The 21,115-nt window shown below is 47.4% G+C and overlaps 1 protein-coding gene across 2 annotated transcripts in view; it reads right to left on the bottom strand.

The window, feature by feature from the left end:
- Positions 1 to 2,010: 2,010 nt before the first annotated feature.
- TMEM132C (transmembrane protein 132C) overlaps positions 2,011 to 21,115 on the bottom strand; it is a 434,383-nt gene continuing 415,278 nt past the window's right edge. For both annotated transcript variants that reach the window (XM_008005202.3, XM_073021221.1), the window contains 4 exons: positions 15,023 to 15,228; positions 12,944 to 13,217; positions 11,635 to 11,826; positions 2,011 to 4,021 (listed from right to left, as the gene is read on the bottom strand). In XM_008005202.3, coding sequence (XP_008003393.2) covers positions 2,816 to 4,021; positions 11,635 to 11,826; positions 12,944 to 13,217; positions 15,023 to 15,228 — 1,878 coding nt within the window. In that variant the 3' untranslated portion in view covers positions 2,011 to 2,815. The remainder of the gene's footprint in view (positions 4,022 to 11,634; positions 11,827 to 12,943; positions 13,218 to 15,022; positions 15,229 to 21,115) is intronic.

The raw sequence follows: 21,115 nt of genomic DNA, 5'->3' as shown, positions 1-21,115 counted from the left end.
AATCCCAGCACTTTGGGAGGCTGAGGTGGGCAGATCTCCTGAGGTCGGGAGTTCGAGACCAGACCAACCAACATGGAGAAACCCTGTATCTACTAAAAATACAAAACTAGCCAGGCGTGGTGTCATATGCCTGTAATCCCAGCCACTCGGGAGGCTGAGGCAAGAGAATCGCTTGAACCCGAGAGGCAGAGGTTACGGTGAGCTGAGATCGTGCCATTGCACTCCAGCCTGGGCAACAAGAGCGAAACTCTGTCTCAAAAAACAAACAAAAAACAAAAAACATTAAGTTGTACACTTTAACTGGATCCGTTTTATGGTATGTGAATAATGTCTCAATAAAGTTATTATTTAAAAAAAATACCTTAGCTTCTACCAAAAAATTTTCTTTTCCCAACCAATCAGTAATAACAATCTCGCCCGAATGTCAAACAAATAATAACAACAAATGCAAAACAGTCAAAGCAAAAGTAAACCTTTTCCCCAGAGGAGAGATTTCACACAGTTTCCCACCTGCTCCCAGGGTTTCCCTTCTTCTGTTAAGGACATTGGTAGTTTGCAAAGTTGGGGCTCGGACTGGCAGTGTTGGCATCTGGCATAGCCCTGGAAGTCATGAAAAAGGCAAATTTGGGAGCCCTGTCTTAGTCCTATTAAATCAGAACCTCTGGCGACAGGGTCCAGCCATCTGCGTGTCATCAAGCTTTCCTGCTCACTGATTTCCTGCTCACTGATTTTGGGTACTGGTGTGGATGGTGGTGGGTTTATGAATGAACGCCCTCCTGCTTGCTGACTTTGAGCGCTGGTGTGGATGATGGTGGATCTAAGAATGAACACCCTTCTGCTCACTGACTCTGAATGCTAGTATGGATGACAGTGGGTCTATGAATGCATGCCCTCCTGCTCTCTGACTTTGAGCGCTGGTGTGGATGATGGTGGGTCTATGAATGAACACCCTCCTGCTCATTGATTTTGGGTGCTGGTGTGGATGACAGTGGGTCTGTGAATGAAAGTCCTTCTTATTAGGAATCACTGTGGATCAGTCAAGAAACCCAGAGGGAAAAAGTTTTTTTTCCAAAAAAGATTTGGCAAATACATTGGTTTCCCTCTAGCCTAAGAGTTGAATTCTTCTGGGGTTGTATATTTTGGGGTGGGAAATAGCAATTAAGTGAAATAAAACACACCCCACAAGACACTGACTTGTCAAGCCATGAAAAGCCTTTTAATGACAATTGGCATCACAGGTATAAATAAATATCTTCTTCTTTCCATCTATAATATGTGCTACAAATATATTTTTCAAAGGTCCAACCCAGGTTAGGAGGCTTCAAGGACCCTTTCTTAGCTACTGAGTTTAGTAATTAAAAAAATAAACACAATAAACACCCCTGGAATCTGTGTGAGCGCCCCCCTGCGGAGAGCATGAGGACTGTCAGGCATCTTCCTCCCGCAGCCGCAGCCAGTGGTGCACACGAACTGGAGTCGGGTGATCACGAAGGGGCTTATTTCACTGGCGTGGTCTTCGCTGCCACATACGTGTCGCTTTGGATGAATGCGTTTTTTGCAATGTGCTGCTACACAATTATGCTGTTCAAAAACACAGTTGATTGACAATCTAACATAGATTTTATCTTTAGAGTTTATGCTGGTTTACCCCACCCAACAAAGTAAGAAAACAACTTAAAAACCCCCCAAACAGTTTTTATCTTTGTTCATGTTCAGCATCAGTGATGTCTTGTGATAGACCCAGCCCACCAGGTTGGCTCTGATTACGCCTGGGAGTGGCCTCTTTTTTTTTTTATTTAACCCAAATTTCTCCTATGCAGGAACACCAACACGATGACAGGGGTGGAGTCCCGAGGGGTCAGGTGGTCCAGGCAGGGCTCTGTTCTCCTGTCACATCCCCTCCATAGAGCCCCTCACAAGACCACACCTGCTGGCTTTGCCCTATGGCAGTGGTGATGGATGAAGGACAGTTCCTCTCCTTCCCCAGAAGGCTTTGAGAGCTCCCTCCAATTGTACAAAACCAGCCACTATCAACAAAGCTGAAGGGATACAGAAAAACATTCAAGTTACTACTTAAACAATGGATTAATTGACATTGTTTCTAGGAACCCATCTAATGAACAGGAATGTAATTTATGTTTCATTTAGGAAAAATATACTGCTTGATTCTCAGAAATAAACATTAAATGTAAATGCAATGGAAGTCTAGGACACAGAAAGAAAAAAAAAAAAGGAGAAAGTGGAAAAGAAAAGAAAAGATGATCAAGTAAAGATTTAAAACTCCTTAGTTCTATCCCAAGAGGCATCCCCTGTTAGGAAATGTCTCCTCCCCAGCTGTGTGGTGACAGTTGAAGGCTGTCCTCGGAAAAGTGAATAGTGAATTAAAATGGAAAATGTCTCTTAGCAGGCCCTATTTTTATATTTTGCTTCTTTATTAGAAATATAAACAGATGATTATTTCTCTTTTTATTTGTCTTTTTGAATTTTTTAACAAATAATTTTTGGTAGCTTGTCTGTAGTATGTTTTGACTCATAAAATAACCTTCCTAATTTTGCCTGTGCAGTTCAATAACCTGGTCTGCGCTCCCCATGCCCCAGACTTTATTCCCCTGACCTCTGAAAATCCACCATCATTGACTGCTAAAAATCCCTTGATACAAAAATGTCTTTTCCTGACTTCAAAACTTTCCAACTGGTCTAGCATGGACCCCGGGACCGTCCCTTCTTAACCCCACTGACAACGCCTTCTGCCCCACTTGGGGCCAGTTTCCAGTACAAGGAAGGCATCCGGGCAGGGCCCTTTGGCTAGAGGGGCCTAAGCCTTATCTTTGAGTTTCTCCAGATAGTTTCTACGTTCCTTGGGGGCGCCCACAGCCATGTCTTGGCACACCCACTTGATGTCCTCATCGTTGCTACCGACGATGGAGTTCACCGTGGGGCAGCTGTCGTCCGAGGGGATGGTGGTAAAGGTGGTGAATTTCACCTTCTTCCTCTTGGAGGTGGGCGAGTGCAGGGTGTCCTGCTTCTGTTCTCTGCCCTGCCGCCCCCCGGGGTCGGCTGACCTGTGAATCTGGCTCTGCACGTGCTTGTGGGAGCCGCCATTGAGCAGGAGGTGGTTGCTCTCCTCGCAGGCTCCGGGTCCGCGGTCTATGATGGTGGTGTGCTCGTCCTGGGGCGGCGGCGCGTCCCCCATGCTCTCGCGGAACTCGGCCTCGTTGCCGAGCCACACCCAGTCGTGAGAATGGGTCATGGAGGCCTGACCTTCCAGGGGCACTTGCTTGTGCCTGTACTTCAGGGCAAAGGTGGCGCAGTTGATCAGGAAGACGAGGATAGCCAGGCAGAACACCCCCAGGAGGGCGTACATCCCTATCTCCAGGTCACTCAGGCCCCGTGGGGTCTGCACCAGGTCGTTTTCCTCCAGCCCACTCCCGGCCTTGGGGAGGTCCACGTGGGCTGGGAAGTTGGTGAAGTCGATGGGGATGTTCTGTAGCTGCCCCTCTCCCGCCAGCCTGCCCCCGTCTGCACGGCTGTTCTTCACCACTTTGTTGTCCAGCAGGGACCTGGCCGTGGTAGTGGCCCTCCGGAGAGCCCCTTCCTCACGCTCCACGGGAGAGCTGCCATAGAAGTGCCCATCGTGGCCTGTGCGCTCGTGGTGCTGACCCTTCTGCCGGCGGTCACTGGCATGGTTCTTGATCTCATCTTCCTCATAGTCCCTGCCGGGGCTGGAGTCAGCATCGTTCTGTCCGAACTTGACCCTGACGTGGCCAACGCCCACGGCCAGGACGCTCTTGCGTTTGGATTTCTGGCAGGCCTCGGCGATCGTCATGTCCACTCGGACCAGTGGGCCCTGGCCTTCCCCTTCGGCCACCACAACGGGCCACCTGGGAGAGCGGGCCTGGGGAACGGACACGACGGCCTCGTCCTGGGAGGTGGCTGTCAGGGAGAAGTCCTTGGTGTCGTAGATGTCCAGGGGCGTCACCGAGCCATCGCTGAACTGCAGCCATGTGCTGAATACAGCCTCCTGCAGGGACACAGGCAGTTAGGAGACCACCTGGGGGATGCCTCTTCCCTTAGAAACCCCCTCCTAGGAGGACACCCAGTGAAACAGGGAGCAGGACCCCCATTCCAGACCCAGCAGCTCATGCATCTGGGGAGAAATCATACAGGTTTTCTATCAGGGGCAGATAAATCACCTTAATTTAAACGAGAACAAATTGGGGCATGACTAACAGCGCCCTCATAATCCTTACCAGGAACAAACAAACGGCAAAACAAAAATCCCTAACTGAGATGAGGCTCCAGGTGGCTTTATCCACACAGTTATTGCTTGAATCAGTTAGCTGGTGCATCTTCACAGACAATGACTGGCTTCCAGGGCAAGCCCTGGTCATTTTGTCACACATTCTGTGATTAGTGGCCTGAGTATGATGAATGGATACAGCTGTTGTCTGTATCCAGCCTGATGACAAAGGCTGATGGGCGGGTAACACTGTCAGAACCAATGACATTAGAAAGGAACCTCCCCTCTTCTCCCTGCACTGCCCCCAGTGAATTAAGCTTTGCCTGAGAAACAAGAGAACAAGAGCATTTTGCCCTTTAAGGTTGACCCTGTTGTGCCACTGCAGATGCTTTACTTGGCTGTAGCTGGGCAGCAGTGATGTGTGGGGTGCAGCGCATGGCAGTGGCTGGTGGGCCCAGTTCAATTGTGCTGCCTTTGTTCTGCATGGGTAGCTTTTGTGGAGCTCCCATCAGAGGGAAAGAGGAAGCTAAGGGCCAGTGTGAAGGCGTTGAGTTTATTTCGCACACTCACTATACTTCTGTCAGTGGCCCAACAGCTATGTAAAAATTATTTCCCATTGTGGGGACTGGTCGAAAACATTTGACTTTATGTGCCTGGCTTCTTTTACTCAAAATAATGTGTTCCAGGCTCATCCACGTTGCTGCAAATGGCAATATTTCATTCTTTTTTATGGCTGAATAATATTCCAAAAAAAGGGGAAAGCTAGTGGCCTAGAAATGCCACTCACACCCATGCCTGTGTGGCTGGTAGATTCTCGTGAGCACAAGGCTTCCTGCTCTCTCGCCTCCTCCCCAGGGCAATAATGACATCCTCTCCCCTTTGTGTGCCCACAGCAAACATAACCCCACAGAAGGCTTTGTTCTTGACTTAGCCACGGGTACTTCTATTCTGCTTCCAAGAGCGGGAACTCCCTAAGGACAGAGATGCTTAGTGGCGGCCCAATCTTCAGCACCTAGGACAGAGCCTGGGTGTAGCTGGGGAATAGTTTTTCCTGTATGAATAGAGGAGGGTGAAATGTGCAATCCTAATCACAAAACAGACAGCCCATATCCACTGGGCACTTGCTGTGGGTCAGGTGTTGTTTGCAGTTATTACAGAATGCATTTTCTCCTCTTTCACAAAGTAGGGTGGGCTATGCTTCCTGCCCAAAGAGAGGTTAAGAACTGTGCTCACGTGCACACATGTTAATTGCAGCACTATTCACAAGAGCAAAGACATAGAGTCACAATAGCGAAGACACAAAGTCAACCTAAATGGCACCTGATCCACAGCAAGTACCCAGTGGACACAGGCTCTCTACTTTGTGATTAAAATTGCATATTTCAGCCTCCTCCATTCATCTAGGAAAAACTCTTCAGCCCATTAGTGATAAACGGGATAAAGAAAATGTGGTACACATACACCGTGGAATACTCTGCAGCCATAAAAAGAACAAGATCCCATCCTTTGCAGGGACACAGATGGAGCTAGAGGTCATTATCCTTAGCAAACTGACACAGAAACAGAAAAGCAAACACTGCATGTTCTCACTTACAAGTGAGAGCTAAATGATGAGAACACATGGACAGATAGAAGGGAACAGCACACACTGGGCCTATTGGAGGGTGGAGAGTGGGACCAGGGAGAGGATCAAGAATAATAACTAAAGGGTTCTAGGCTTAATACCTGGGTCATGAAATAATCTGTACAGCTAACCCCCATGACACAAGTGTAGCTATGTGACAAACCTGCACAGGACCCCTGAACTGAAAATAAAAGTTAAAAAAAGAAAAAAAGAAATATATCCAGTCATATCATCAGGAAGAGAGGCAGGAGCAGGGCTGGAACTGGTGCGGCTTCAGAGCTGAGCTCTTGGCCACTGTGCTAGGGACCCCCTGGAACAGCCACTGCCGGAGCCCATTTTATCAGCCCACAAAGACCACAGCGACTCACTCTCTGCTGAAAAGGTCACGTAGCTGCCTCCTTTCCTCCCTGCCTTTTTCACAGCAAACCAGGTCTGACCTCGTGGCCTTCCTGGACCTTTGTCCCCATCCATCCCGGACACTGTCATTGCAGCCCAGGGAGGCAGCAGCACCCTCTCCACGGGCGGGTTATGGGAAAATCCTACCTGCCGAGCCAGAGATACAGCAGCAAAGCTTGTGTGTGCTCTGAGCACGGGATGGAGATTTTGCCACTCAACATCAAAAGCCCACACTTGGATGTGATAACTACCTCTGTGGTATGGGAATGGGGAGAAAAGAAAGTCACTTGAAGCTGGACCTGTGCAAATGCAAATACAACCTCCTTCAGAACAAAACAAAGCTGAGCAACCAGGGCTGAAGAGGTGCTCATGATACAAAGAAAGAAAGGTTACAATCTGTAGGTGGGAAGGCTGCACTATGAGAAGGGTGCATTAAATATTTACACAGGAAGGTGAGCAGATTGATATGTGAGATCACAGAAGACTCCAAAGGCTATAACATAAAGGAAACCAACAAAAAACAATAGTCTATGAAATAAAACATAACATAAAACAAATGAACAAAAATAGTCTATGAAATAAAAGTAAAAAGAAATTTAAAATTTAATGAAAAAATTAAAGAGACATTAAAAGGAGTTGAAATCATCACAGTAAAAGCAAATGGGGTCTGGGTGCAGTGGCTCACACCTGTAATTCCAACACTTTAGGAGGTGAGGCAGGCAGATCACCTGATGTCAGGAGTTCAAGACAAGCCTGGCCAACATGGGAAACCCCATCCCTACAAAAAATATGAAAATTAGCCCAATGTGGTGGCAGGTGCCTGTAGTCCCAGCTACTTGGAGGCTGAGGCAGAATAATTGCTTGAACCCAGTTGGTGGAGGTTGCAGTGAGCCAAGATTGTACCACTGCACTCCAGCCTGGGTTACAGAGTGAGACTCTGTCAAAAAAAAAAAAAAAAAAAAAAAGCGAATGAAAACAGAGCAGGAAGGAAGGGGTCAAAGGGACATGTAGAATTAATAGAAATGAAAAATACAGTCACTGAAATGAGTGACTCAATGGGTGGTTCAAACAGCAGATGAGATGTTCGAGGAGAGAATCACTGCAGTGGGAGACAAAGCCCCCTATGTCACCCCAGACAGAACCACAGGCATATCAAGAAATAAAACTGTGAATGGGCAGGTGAAAAGAAATAAAGGAGAGAATGAGAATGGCCGACGCTTGTTTGGTAGGAATTCCAGAAGGAAACATTGGAGTAGCTTGGGAGCAGCCAGTGTTCACAGCAATGATGACCCTATATTCCACAGGACGGAGGAAGAATGCTAGTGATTAAAAAAAGAATTCTCATGACATCGTTTGAGCATCTGCATCTAGCTGTAGCTGAAGATCCAAATGCCTGGACACGCCCTGATGCATTCTGCTGTGTGTGAAGGCAGGCTGAGCTGGGTTGGGTCATATCACTTGTGATCGTAAGCCCTGGCCAACACCAGCTGGCTATGACGGGTGAACCTGTGCAGGAAGTTTTAGGAGGGTGTGGAGCTCTCTTTGGGTGGCTGCCCATGCAGCTCCTCCTAGCTCAACTTTCAATGTTCAACTTCGCTTTTTTTTTTTTTTTTTTTTTTTAACTTACTTTTTTGCCCAAGGTCATCCTCTGGCTTCTGGAATCCAAGTGGTTGTGCCTACAGCAAGATGTGCCAAGGAGTGAATAACCACTGTGGGCAGCCCCCATGAAGGACTCACGGAAGTTGTTATATTTATCCCAGATCCCTTGCCCCTCAAGTGCAGTAGCTCTTCTGGCCTGTCTAGACTGGCGTACAGTCACCCAGCAGACAGGAGCTCCGACTGCCCTTGGTGGTGGCTGAGTTGGTAACACAATCTACTCGTTGCATTTTTCTTCCTTCCATCACCCCCGACTTCTCTACTGGTGTCGTCTTCACCACCTGAATAAACTACTTGCACCTGAATGCTTGTCTCAGGCTCAGCTTCTGAGAAGACCAAAACTAAGACAGAAGAGATGGCTCAGGGATGTTGGCGCTCACCCTTGTCCCCTCTGTCCATATCAGCTGATGAATCACACATTCCGACAAGTCCTTCTAATGCCTCAACCTCATGCACAAATACCAAGTGATTTCTCCTTTCATTTTTCTATCCTACTTTCTTTAGAGCAAACAAGGCACAGGGGAACATGCAGGCTACTACCCTCTATTTGTAGGTGTTAAAACCTTTCAGATTTTCTATTTCAAAGTTGAAAATATCACGAACAAGGTGCCAGCCATCTACACTCTAAGGGCTGAGATAAAAGACTGAACAGTGTGCAAGTTCATTGTGGCTGACGTTTCATCTTGACTTAATTTTTCTTCACAAACTAGATGGGGAACGAAGTTAACATAAAACAAGCCCCCGAACAGCAGACAATCAGAACTAAAGCCTCAGAACACCGTTGGTTTGCCAATGTCCATCTCCATCTGCCCTGCTGCATGATTGACTAACTTCTTCCATTCGCTCATTACAGAGAGGCTGCAAAGTGGTATTTCATCAGGAGAAGCCAACACATTTCCCCAAAGATGAGAACTTCTGAATGACTTAAAATAACACATGCACAGAAATGATTTAGAGCTCTATCCTTTCAAGAGTCGTGTCTGCAAATCAGGTGAACTACGTCCACAAACCCCCCTGAGTCAGTGCTAGGGGACGCCAATTACTGTCCGCTGATGAAGACAGATGGGCAACAGGAGATGGGGAGCGGCTGGTCATGCCCCATGACAAGGGGGTTGCAATGCCAATCGTCCACTCTAATTCATCATCCATTCTCAGCAAATAGCTTCATGCTTTCAGCTTTCTCTCTCCCACTTTCCTCTGATCTTTTTTCTTCTTAATCCCAAATGTGAAAGTATTACTCTGCTCTTTGGAAACCAGAAAACACCACGCTGATTTCCTGCCCCATCCACCCCCCAAGAGAAGACTTGAAGAAGCCAGTGCTGTGGACTGGATGAGGACCTGCATGCACCCCAGGTCCCTCCTGCTGACACTCTGGGGCAAAATCAGGTAGCAACTCTCTCCTCGTTAGGCAGAATTCCTAGAATGGCCCACCAAAGATGTTCTGCCCCAATTCCCAGAACATGTGTGTGGGAGGAGTGGCCGCTGTCATGATTATGTTACATTGTTACATGGCACAGTTGATAGAGTGGCCTTCCTGGACTATCTGGGTGAGTCCAGTGAAATCACATGAGTCCTTAAAAGCTGAGCGATTTCTCTAGCTGGTGACAGAAGGGGCAGGTGGAGAGACTGGAAACATGAGGAAGACTCCATGCGTTGTTGCTAGTGTTGAAGCGATGAGGGTGGGGTGGGGAGTGGGAAGGACTGCAGGTAGACTTGAGGAACTAAGAGAGGATTCCGGCAAATAACCTGCCAAGAATGGGCAACCTCAGTCCTACAACTGCAAAGATCTGGATTCTGCCACCACACAAATAATTCTGGAAGAAGATTCTTCCTTAGAGCCTAAGAACTTAGGGAACCAACACTGGGATTTCAGCCTTCTGATACTCTGAGCATGAACCCAGCTGAGCCCACCTACTGCACTGTGAGCTAGTAAGTGCGTGTTGTTTTCAGCTGCTAAGTGTGTGGTGGCTGTTACATAGCAGCAGATAACGGGCATGTCTTGGAGCACCGAGCATCTTCACTGTAGCTCATCACAGACCCCACTACTGGACAAGGCAGCCACATGGATTTTGCACAGCCTGCACTGCTCACTTACAACACCAGCCCAGCCCCTGTAGGCATTTGAGCTTGCAGTCCTTGAACTGCACTGAAATCCTGCACTATGGCTGGAACTTTCCAATCCCCCCCTAGAAGAACACAAGCCCCTAGACTTTGTCATCATGCCTGCACCCTTGACCGCCGCCGCCCTCTGTTCTCATCATCATGCCTCTGCTTTGTAGCACTATCCTGTTCCTCTGGTGCACGTCAAGGGATCCCAACCCCTACTGCTAACCCCTGGGCCCTGTCGCCTGTCCCAGCCACATGACAGCTCCTCCAGCATTGCTCAGTCCACAGTGGGGTGTGGATTTAATCTGAGCTTCCTCCCCAGACCGCCTGCCTCTTGCTGCAAGTCACCAGAGGAAACTGGGTTTGAAGCAGAGTGTTCCGAGTCAAGATTGTCTGCTGTGATGGAGCATCCAAGGCCCTGTGTGCTTTCACTAAAATTGTGATCGTAACAACAGCAGCCGTTCCCAGGAACAGAGCTAACACTGGCTGGCATGTGCCAGCCACTGTTTTTAGCACTCAATGTCGTTAAGCCTAATTTAATTTGCAAACGGACTCTTCACAGGTGTTGTTACTTTCTCATTAAGAATTGAGACTTGGGTGAGGCATCTTGCCTGAGGTTACACAGGAGGTAAGGGACACAGCTGTGATACCATCTGGGCCTTCTGGCTCCTAACTCTGTACTCTTGTCATAAGTATTGTCCCAATGATGACATCAGAAGCAGAAAGTCCTGCAGACAAGGCAAATACCCACATGCAGGTTGTTAAGGTCAGACGAACCCATCCTGGCAGTGTTATGTGGGTCATTCTCCCTGCTCTCTCATTTCCTGTTTTCCAGTCCAGCTCTAAGAGTCATTCAGTCACTCAACCAACATTTATGGAGCACCTACTATGTGCTGGCCCTGTGATGGTCACCAGGGATACAGTGATGAACAGGAGGCTTGTCTTGTAGAAGCCTATATCCCATGGAGGAGAAACATGCTTTATGTAGTAGGAAATGGGGCTGACTCAGACCCATTTGCTGTGAGTGAAGGCATTTATGAGAAGAGGGTATCATAACTGGGTATGAAAATGAGAATGAGCCATGCTCAGTGGTGAGGGTGGTGTATCCCAGGCAAAAGCAACAGCAATGGCAAAACCCCTAAAGAAGTACAAGGGGAGTGTGTGCCTCAGATAGGATGAGAGAGACCAAGGGCTGCAGAGGATAAAGTCAGAGATATAGCCAGGAGCTATGTCGTGTGGGGTCATGTGGGCTGTCAAAGGAATATGGTATCTTTCTAAGTGCAATGGGAAGTCACTGGAGCATTTTAAGCCAGTAAAAGCCATGATGTGGCTTATGGTTTTAAAGGCTTACTTTGATCTTGAGAAGAGAGGGGAGTGCAGGGGTAAGAACAGCAGCCAGGAGACCTGGTGAGGAGGCTGGTAAATGGTCTGTGTTGCTCAAAAGCTATGTGGGTAAGATGAGCGAGCACTTTGTCTGCAATGACATGGCTTCTAATGTGGAATGTGGTTCTGTTAACCTACCCCCATTTTCTCACTCCACCCTGCCCCTTTGCTGAAGCAGGCACAGTGACTGACCCTGCTCCCTCTGAACCTCTGGCATTTGGCCCCCTACCTGTTTGGGGGTCCGCAGCAGCTCCTCAGCTGTGACCACAGCTGTTATGGCCTTGCTGTTTTCTGCGTTGGGGTAAAGGGTGACAGACAGCCCAGCCACAAGCTGGATGGCCAAGTCTGTCACCGACACTTTGTCATCTAGCACGGTTATTGTCTTCTCTGCTAGGATGGAGTCAGACAGTGGAGACAACACCTGTGGGATTGGCAGGACACAAGGAAAATCCATCACACCTGTTTCCAGATGTTAGCCCCTTCCCCCGCAATATTTCTTCCATCCCAACAGGCCTGAGGTCCAGAATACAGGGCAAAGGAGTTACATATCTACTTCACTCTATTCGCTGGCCCATCCCATGCCTTTGTGAGAATCAAAGTTACCCTTTCCCTAAGACACCTTAATTCTCCCTGTTGAAAAATCGGAATAGATATTAAAATCCATTCTGTCTTTAAAAGGGAATAACTCCTCCTATTTAGATGAAGTACGCTTGTACAATGCACAACCTGGTAAACTGTACATGGTGATCCTGTTGAACAAACTCATGAAGAGTTGAATTATAAATTTATAAAAGACCACCACCACAACATATCTTCTGCCAAAACATTGCTTTCTGCCTCATCTTGTAAGCCAAATGTTGGGCTTGAGATGTCCAGGGGAAATGATAGGAATGTGTTAACCATTTCCACATGTAGTGTAAGGATCCCAAATGACATTCCAGAAAGGTGGATTCAGTAGGTGGGACTTAAGGGATTGAGGAAAAGGCTGTCCAGGCCCCATCATCTGTCCTGAAATTTTACCATTCTATACACTTCCTCCAGTGAAAAAGAAGGAGCAGGATTTCAAAGAGAGTTTGTTGAATAAGGAAATGGCAGCAAGACAGAATGACTGAAAGAAGGAAGAAATGAGAGGAAGAATCCACGCTTTTTCCCCGAGCCACTGGTAGAAGCGGTGCATGGAGAAGACGATGGCTACTTCTAAGAAGGCATAGGGGGAATAGGTTAGAACAGTGTGTGTTCAGAAGGAGAATCAGAGGCAGGATGGGGGTGCTGGGAGGTGACGGGAGTGGTGGAGGCAGCCATTGAGAATGAGGTCACATGGGGAGCTAAGAGGGTGCAGCTGCCACCTTCTCCATTCTGTTTGGAAGGAGGCTGGACTCAAGATCTGGCCTGGGCTCATCTTCCTGCGTCCCCATGATACAATCTGGAGCCATCACGGGGTTGAGGAACTGGCCACAATGACCTGCCCACTCATTGAGTCTCCCTCAATACTGCACACATGCCCAGTGCTGGGGACACAGAGACTCCCAGCTCCCTACCTGGATGGTCGTCATCCCAACCTCTCGCCCAACCAGGACCCGGCTGTCCTGGAGGGTGGCCACGTGAGGTTCCTCCAGCTTCATGAAGTCTGCCACCAGGTGAGTGATGTCGAACTGCCAGTCGGGACTAAGCAGGTAGCTCGGCTGGCCCCATGGGCCGGCGCCCTCGGACACAAACTGGGTGAGGACCCGCACGGTGGCGTGCTGGTACTGCAGCGCGCAGCCCCGGCCCCGCCGCTCCTCCTCATCCTCATCCTCGCTCTCCCGAGTGGGCCTTGTGGGAAGGGACAAAGAGCTCTCAGATCCAGGGAGAGGAGTCTAAGATGTTCTTGAGACAGGCAGGCACCCGCCTCAACCTCAAGGAGATCACGTTGAAGACACGAGCCCCAGGACCACGCAAGGGGCACCAAGCCTGTCTCCAGGCAACACTAAGCGATGGGCATCTCTTTCTCGAATACATTTATTGAAAAATAAAAGACAAGGGCTAATATGTACTAAGCCTGCACTGTCTCATAAGTAGGCATTGGCCACATGTGGCTATTTTAAATTTTGTTAATTAATGAATTATTATTACATTTTTAGAGACAGGGTCTTGCTCTGTGTTCCAGGCTAAAGTGCAGTGGTCCATCCTAGCTCAATGCAGCCTTGAACTCCTGGGCTTAAGTGATCCTCCTGCTTCAGCCTCCTGAGTAGCTGGGACTAAAGGCATGCACCATCATGCTTGGCTAATTTTAAAAAAAAATTCTGTAGAGATGGGGTCTTGCTATATTGCCCAGGCTGGTCTTGAACTCATGGCCTCAAGTGATTCTCCCACCTTGGCCTCCCAAAGTGCTGGGATTACAATTATGAACTACCACAATGAACCCTAAATGTTAATTTAAATAAATAAAAATTAAATAAAAAATTGAACTTCCCCGTCACACTGGCTACAGTCCAGGCACTCCATAGCTACTTGTGCTAGTGACCACCATGTTGGACAGAGGGGTTCTAGAACATTCCACCACTGTAGAAAGTCCTATTGGACAGAGCTGTCTTACACATTTGAGATGTGGCAGGTCCCACTTTATGCTTCCACATGTATGAACTCTTTTTAACCTCATAACACTATGAGGCAAACTCATAATCATTCTCATGACCAGATGAGGGAACTAAGAAACAGAGAGGTTAGGTAGCTTGCCCATGCTCACAAAGCTAATTAGTGGCAGAGATTGGATTGGAGCCCAGTGAGTCTCAGTTCTTCCCCCTCAGGGATGTGGAACAAACTCATTGTCTTGGCCACTCATGACCACAAACTAATCTGAAGGACTGGGTAGATTCACAGCTGTCCTCCCCCATCAGGCCAAATGCCTTCAGCTTCTCCTTGTAGAGATCGATTCCACATCTCACTGTCCTACTTACTCTTCTTGAGATGCTCTCCCCTACGAGAAAGGCCCTGGTGCCTGGGGGACTGTCAGGAAAAGAGTCCCGGTGGTCTGGGGTGGAGCATTCCAGGCAGGAAGCTGCGAACTCAGCAACACCTTCACTTAGCTAATGTCTGCTAATCCGGAGGTCACAGGGCTGAGAAAACAAGGCCCCATACTCTTACATGTGACAGACAGACAGTCCAGAAACTCAGATAACAAATCAGAGGTTTTTAGAAAATAGTGTGCCCAGCGTCCATTAGAAATGCAATCAAATTTTATCAATAATTTGATCTGCACGGAACATTTCAAGCTTATAGATATGCATAAAGCACAGAGAAGGACTCTGACTTTTTTTTTTGGAGAAAACAAACCAAACTTCAAATTGCCTGGTAACCAAGATGCTAAAAAAATGTATTCACTCCATCGTGTCATTTTGGGAGAGCCACTTTCAAGAGACAGTCTCATATAAGCCCCGGTGTAGAGTGCAGACAACCTGGGTTTGACACGAACCTGCTGTTTAGCAGCTTTTGGGCCTGGCTGGGTTATCTGGGAGCCTTGGGGAGATTTAATTGCTGAGATGATACCAGCATCTCCAAAGCATTGGGTCCTTTAGCGTTAAGGTCAGTAAATAGAGTTGTTATTATGGCTCTAAGGCATCTCCCCATCCGAGGCTCACCTCTTAGTGGTCACAATGGGGACCCTCCAGCCCTTTATCTGGCTGAGCTCCGTGTCAGAGACCTCGATCTGCAGGGGCAGCCGGGGCACCCACACAGTGACATGCAGGGGGGCGCTCAGGTACTGGTATGTGAAGTTCACCACTGCATCCATCTTTCCTTTGATCTCTTTGCCATTGACAAAGATGTAGTCACAGCGGTCAGACACCTGCAAAGACAGAGGGAGAAAGGATGGAGGAGAAGTTTATGGGGCCTTGGAGACTATCCTTTTTTTGTCTTTCCTATTATCTTGCAAAGCACAAATGCTTAATTCAGGTTTCTCTTAATACAGAGCCTGAGACTAGGATTTGGTGCACTCAGTTTAATTGGGAGCTGACCCCAGGGAGCAGGGGTGAAGGAGCAGATGAAGAAGACAGAGAAAGAAGAAAACCCAATAGGAAGGTGCATTTTTGAGGCTGCTACAGGGACCACGGGCTCAGTTTTCAGAGGCTTCATGAAAAGTATCTAGAATTGTCCACCTGAGGAGTAAGAGGTGGGAATATTTTTAGTTACCATCTCTTATTCCTACCAGTTGAGGGCCTCCCCGCCTGGGACAGAAAACAGAAAGCAGATTGAGGTGAGACTGCAATCAAACAGTGAACTTGAACTTGCACAGAACTGCAGCTGTAGCTGAAATCTGGGTTAGCTGAGTGATTTGATGTGAGCACCAGAGGTTTTCGCACCCCGGGCAGGTGTGACTTTTCAGAAAGTGAGCTGCACCCACAACCCACCTCATCCACCCTCCAAGGATGCAAAGGGCCTGTAGAGCCTTCCTCCCCAGCGTGGTTCTCACTAATTCTGAGGTCTCTCCCCTCCATGCAGATGCAAGCTTGATGTAGGTTCTTCATGGTCCCCAGGCTTTGGCAAGGCCGGTCCCTGTGCCTGGAAGCACCTTCCCATCCCTATTTGCCGGACCTACCCCAGCTCAGGGGTCCCTGGGACAAGTCTTCTATGACCCTGTGGGATTGTTTATATAATAAGTGTTCATTATGTGAATGGCCGATCACATTAGGGATTACCAACCTGTGTTCCCTTTCCCTATGTGCCTCCCTTTCCTTTTACCCTTTCTGGCAGATTGCTGTCTCAGGAAAGGGATGAGACAGAGCAGAAAGAAAAATAAACACACAGACTAAAAAAAACAAAGTTTGCAAGTATTTGGCTTTTGTGTTCCAAGATTATTCATCCAAATATGACTGTATCAAGCAGCCCACTGGGCATTCCCAGTGTAGCAAGGAAACAGCAGAATGATGTCTGTGTTCTCAAGCAGGCAGGAAGGGGCAACGTGGACAACAATGAGGGCCATTGGGGAGGTAACCTGTGCGGACTGTGACCGGTAAAAAATGTCCCCTAGGAACTGCGAACAGAAGATGATAAGACAAGATGTGCCCTTCCCCAAGGCCTTGGCAATAGTTAAGTCCCCTGGAAATTAGACTGGCATTCTGTTTCTGCCACCCTGATGAATTGAAAATTGAAAATAGAAACCAAGTTGGGTTATCAAGAAACAATATGACCCCTGTTGAATAGCCAAGCTTATCAGATGTGATTTAAATTGGTCCCAGGTGTCCATATCACCTCTTAAACTAAGAAATCTTTGAAGGCAAAAAGTACTTCTTGTTTATTTTTCACCTCTGGGTTCCTTACACCAGCTGCTTATGAAGCAGGAGCTCAGTGAAATGGATATTGCATGGATGAATGGATGGATGGATAGAGGGATAGACAGATGAACAGATGGATGAATGCACACACTGATGCATAGACAGATGGACAGATGGAGGAATGAATGGATGGATGGATGGACAGGTGAATGGGTGCTGGATAAATGGGTGAATAGGTGGGTAGATGGATAGACAGATGAACTGATAGATGGTTGCACACACTAATGGACAGACGGATGGACAGACAGGTGAATGGGTAGTGGATGAATGGGTAGATAGCTGGATAGATGGATAGACAGATAAGCTGATGGATGCACGCACACACTGATGGACAGACACATGAATGGATGGATGGACAGGTGAATGAGTGGTGGACACATGGGTAGATAGCCAGATAGATGGATAGACAGAAGAACTGATGGGTGGATGCACACACTGATGGACAGACATATGAATGGATGGGTGGACAAGTGAATGGCTGGTGGATAAATGGGCAAATAGGTTGATAGACTGATAGACAGGTGAACAGATGGACAGATGGATACATCGATGGACAGACAGATGGGTGGATGCATGGATGGATGGATAGATGGATGGACGGACAGGTGAATTGTTGGTGGATAAATGGGTAGATAGCTGGACAGATGGATAGATAAACTGATGGATGGAGGCACACACTGCTGCACAGACAGATGGACAGAGGGATGGATAAGGAGGGCCTTCCCTTCATGGGGATGTCTGCTTCAGGGGAGTCATCAAGGATCTTGGGGTTGATGGAAGATGCAGTGAGAGACTGAAATGAGATGGAGCCAAAAGCCACAAAAACACAAGAAGTTAATTCAAAAGTTTCTAGAAAGCGCTCAGGCAGTGTTTTCTAACCTTTCTTGGATCATTCACTCTTTTGAGAATATGCATAAAGCTAATTCTTGCTAGAGAAATGCACACACTTGCAGTTTAGTGGAACATTTCGGAGTTAATGAAGTCACTCAGAAACCCCTCACATAGCACTTAGCATACTAAGCTATAATTACTGATTTGCTTATCTGTCTGCTGTCTATATCATGTAGGTTGGAAAGAACAGAGTCCCCTTCTGGAGGTCTGTGGCCTCGGCCAAATAACGTTTAGTGCTGAGTGAAGAACTCCTGTAATCTGATCACCCTCTCTCCCCAGCTTCTGGGAACCATGGATGGCTACTCTGGGCTCAATGCTCATCTTCAACTTGCACTTCTGTTTGGAGAGGCAGCTGGTGAGGGCTGGGCTGAGAGAATTTCCTCCATCTGCTGGGGACAGTGGTAGGGAGCAGTTGGGAGGGGAACACATGGATGGATCTTCTCATTCATGGTCAAGAGTGGTTTAAAAATGTTTACATGCTGATTAAAGAAGGAAGACAATTTTAGTTGCCGTCCCAGGCTTGTCATTAGCGGGTAAACACTGTCCTGGATCTGGGAAGGCATTAGCATAACAGCCGAGCAAGAGTTATATCAGTAATCACTTCTTTAATCAATGTTGTAATTTACAGACCATTGACTTTTCTCATTTATTACCTTTCTGAGCTCTGGTGGGAGGAAACCTGGCCGCTCCCGAATATATAAATAATTAAGAGCAATGCCAAGGGTATGAAGTTGCCGTGCATGATAGAGCCATCGTCACTGCTATTCCTGAAGGTGTCATAAACGTCTGGGGACATCTCAGGATGCATTAATCATCTCCTAAGTGGCTAGCAGTGAGAACCACCGTATGAAAAAATGTGCCCGCTCATCTGCAGAAAGGAACCAAAATCCCACGGGAGTCTTTTTAGTCCCTCGGCTTTGTTTCTCAGACTGCTTTTCCTCTTTCATTGTGGAGGAGCTGCCGGTTGAGAAAGCTGCCTGCTGGATTCCACTCACTCCGACGTTTCAGCTGTGTGGGCAGAATGCATGGTAGCCACGGCCCAGAAATCAGTGTCTGCCTGCGAGGACCCAGGGGCGGCGGGGTCACGTGAGGCTTGGTGGAGCCACATATGGTCAGTCGCCATATTCTGTTATCGCTCAGGCTTTGGCACCTTCCTGAGACGGCACCTGCCTCCGAGGAAGAGCCTGGGGGTCACTTTCCGAGGGGAAAGCAGAGGCATCTGCTGGTCAGTCATGGATGTCCCATGGGAGCCTGGCCTGAATCGCCCTCTAGCCAAGCTGGTTCTCAGACTTGAGCAAGCCTCAGGGAGGGCCTGTTGGCACAGGCTGCGGAGTGTCCATCTCAGATTCGGCAGGTCTGGGGTGGGGACCCACACGGGCATTTGTAACCAGTGGCCGCGGACGCTGTTGCTGCTGCTGCTCTGGACATCACTTTGAGATCCGCTCCTTGCACCCTCTACATCCCGCTCATGATGGTAATCGTTTAGTTATGATGCTTGAAAGTGCATCTCTGTGCTGACAGCTCCTCAACTCCTGTCTCTGGATACCCACCTGCTTCTTCCACATCTCCATTTGGGTCTCTAATTAGCAACTCAAACTAATCATGTTCAAAAACCAAACTCCTAGTATGGTTCTTGTGCATCTCAGGGCACTGAGGTTGTGCTTGAATGAAGTTCAGACACAGGAAAATCAAATGTACATTTCTTGTGCACCCAAGTTTGTGGACCTGCTCCGTTAATATGAATGAAATGCTCGTAGACCGTAACAATCCCTGCTTCACATCTGCAAGGTGCTTTCATGTCATTTTCTTTCTTTCTCTTTGAGCTCAAGTGTTTTATTGCATGATATGATAAATATAGTTAATAATGGCATATTGTACATTTCAAAACTGCTGAGAGAAAATTTTGAATGTTCTCACCATGAAATGTAAAGTATTTGAGATGATGAATATGCTACTTAGCTTGACTTAATCATTGTATTAAGAATACATTTATTTATACATCATATCACTTAGTACCACATAAATATATACAATTATAATCTGTCAATTTACAATAAAATAAAAAATTAAAAAAGAAAACAGAAAAGAAGGCCAGGCACGGTGGCCCATGCCTGTAATCCCAACACTTTGGGAGGCTGAGGCGGGCGGATCACTTCAGATCAGGAGTTTGAGACCAGCCTGGCCAACATAGTGAAACCCTGTCTCTACTAAAAATACAAAAAAACTAGCCAGGCGTGGTTGTGCACACCTGTAATCCCAGCTACTCAGGAGGCTGAGGCAGGAGAATCCCTTGAACCTGGGAGGCAGAGGTTACAGTGAGCTGAGATCGCACCACTAAACTCCAGTAAAAAAATGAAAACAGAAAAGAAACCCAATTTTTAAAAAACAATTTATAAGGCTTTGTTTTTTACCATAAAATCAATTTTGCCTATCTTCCTAGGCCACCAGGTTTCTTCTGGTTATTATTTGCTTGATTTCTCTTTTTCTCTCTTTTACTTTTAGCCTTTCTGGAGCCTTCTGTATCCTGGATGTTTTAGATGATTTGTAAAAATAAACACTTATAATGATTTTCTTTTAGAATTGTTTTCTCTATAATTCATCGTTCTTTTGCTGGAACTTTTAGCACATTCATGTGAGTTACAATGGATGTTTTACTTGGATTTATTTCTACCATATTATTTGTGCCATCTATTTGTCCATCCTGTTTTCTTTTTGTTTTGCTTTTTTTAATCTCATTTTTGCCTTCTTTGCCTATTGTTTTCATACCCAGTTTTTCTAGAGCTATGGATAGCAGTTATGATCCTATTTTGTAGATGAGGAAACCGAGGCTTGCCATGGTTGCGGCTCATCCAAGATGGAGAGGTAAAGTGAGAACTGCCAGTAAGAGTCGGTTCAAGATTTGACTGGACAGTGTCAGCCATGTTGCTGATACTAGGATTATGGCCTTGGCTGAGGTCGTCCTTCCTGCCACGTGACTGTTCGAGTCATTTGCATTCCTGTGGGCAGGTGGGCAGGGGAAAGGCAGGTGCTGAGAGAGGCCACTGTCCAGCAACTGTGGCATGCCCGTGGCAAGGGGCCAGTGGCAGTCCGGAACCTCTCCTCAAGCGGCTCTGCCTGCATTTCCTCATCCCATCCCCCAGGGGCCACTCGGAAAGGCTTCTCTTTCCAAGTCTAGGCAGGGAACAGATGGTCCACACAAACCTGGAACGTGAGGACTGCTGATCGAAGGGGCAGGTAGGGTTAAGGGAAAACAGTGTGAGCGGGGAAAGCATGCCAGGGCTTAGAGGTAGGCAGTGAGTTGGTCTGCATCCTCCAAACTCACGTCTTCCTGGAACCTCAGACTGTGAGCTTGTTTGGAAACAGAGTCCTTGCAGCCCAGGGGCCTCTTCTCAACAGTTGCCTCTGAATCTAGGGCTATTGTTGGAAAATGTTTAAATAATATCTCCTTTTCAGCTCTGGAAAAATCCTTCAATGATGTACAAGTTCCTCTCTGATGTGTCTGGTAATCTT

Source organism: Chlorocebus sabaeus, chromosome 11 (genome assembly GCF_047675955.1).
Source record: "Chlorocebus sabaeus isolate Y175 chromosome 11, mChlSab1.0.hap1, whole genome shotgun sequence".
NCBI lineage: Eukaryota > Metazoa > Chordata > Mammalia > Primates > Cercopithecidae > Chlorocebus > Chlorocebus sabaeus.
Note: the sequence above shows the minus strand (reverse complement) of the source record. Positions and strands in the feature narration are given on the sequence as shown.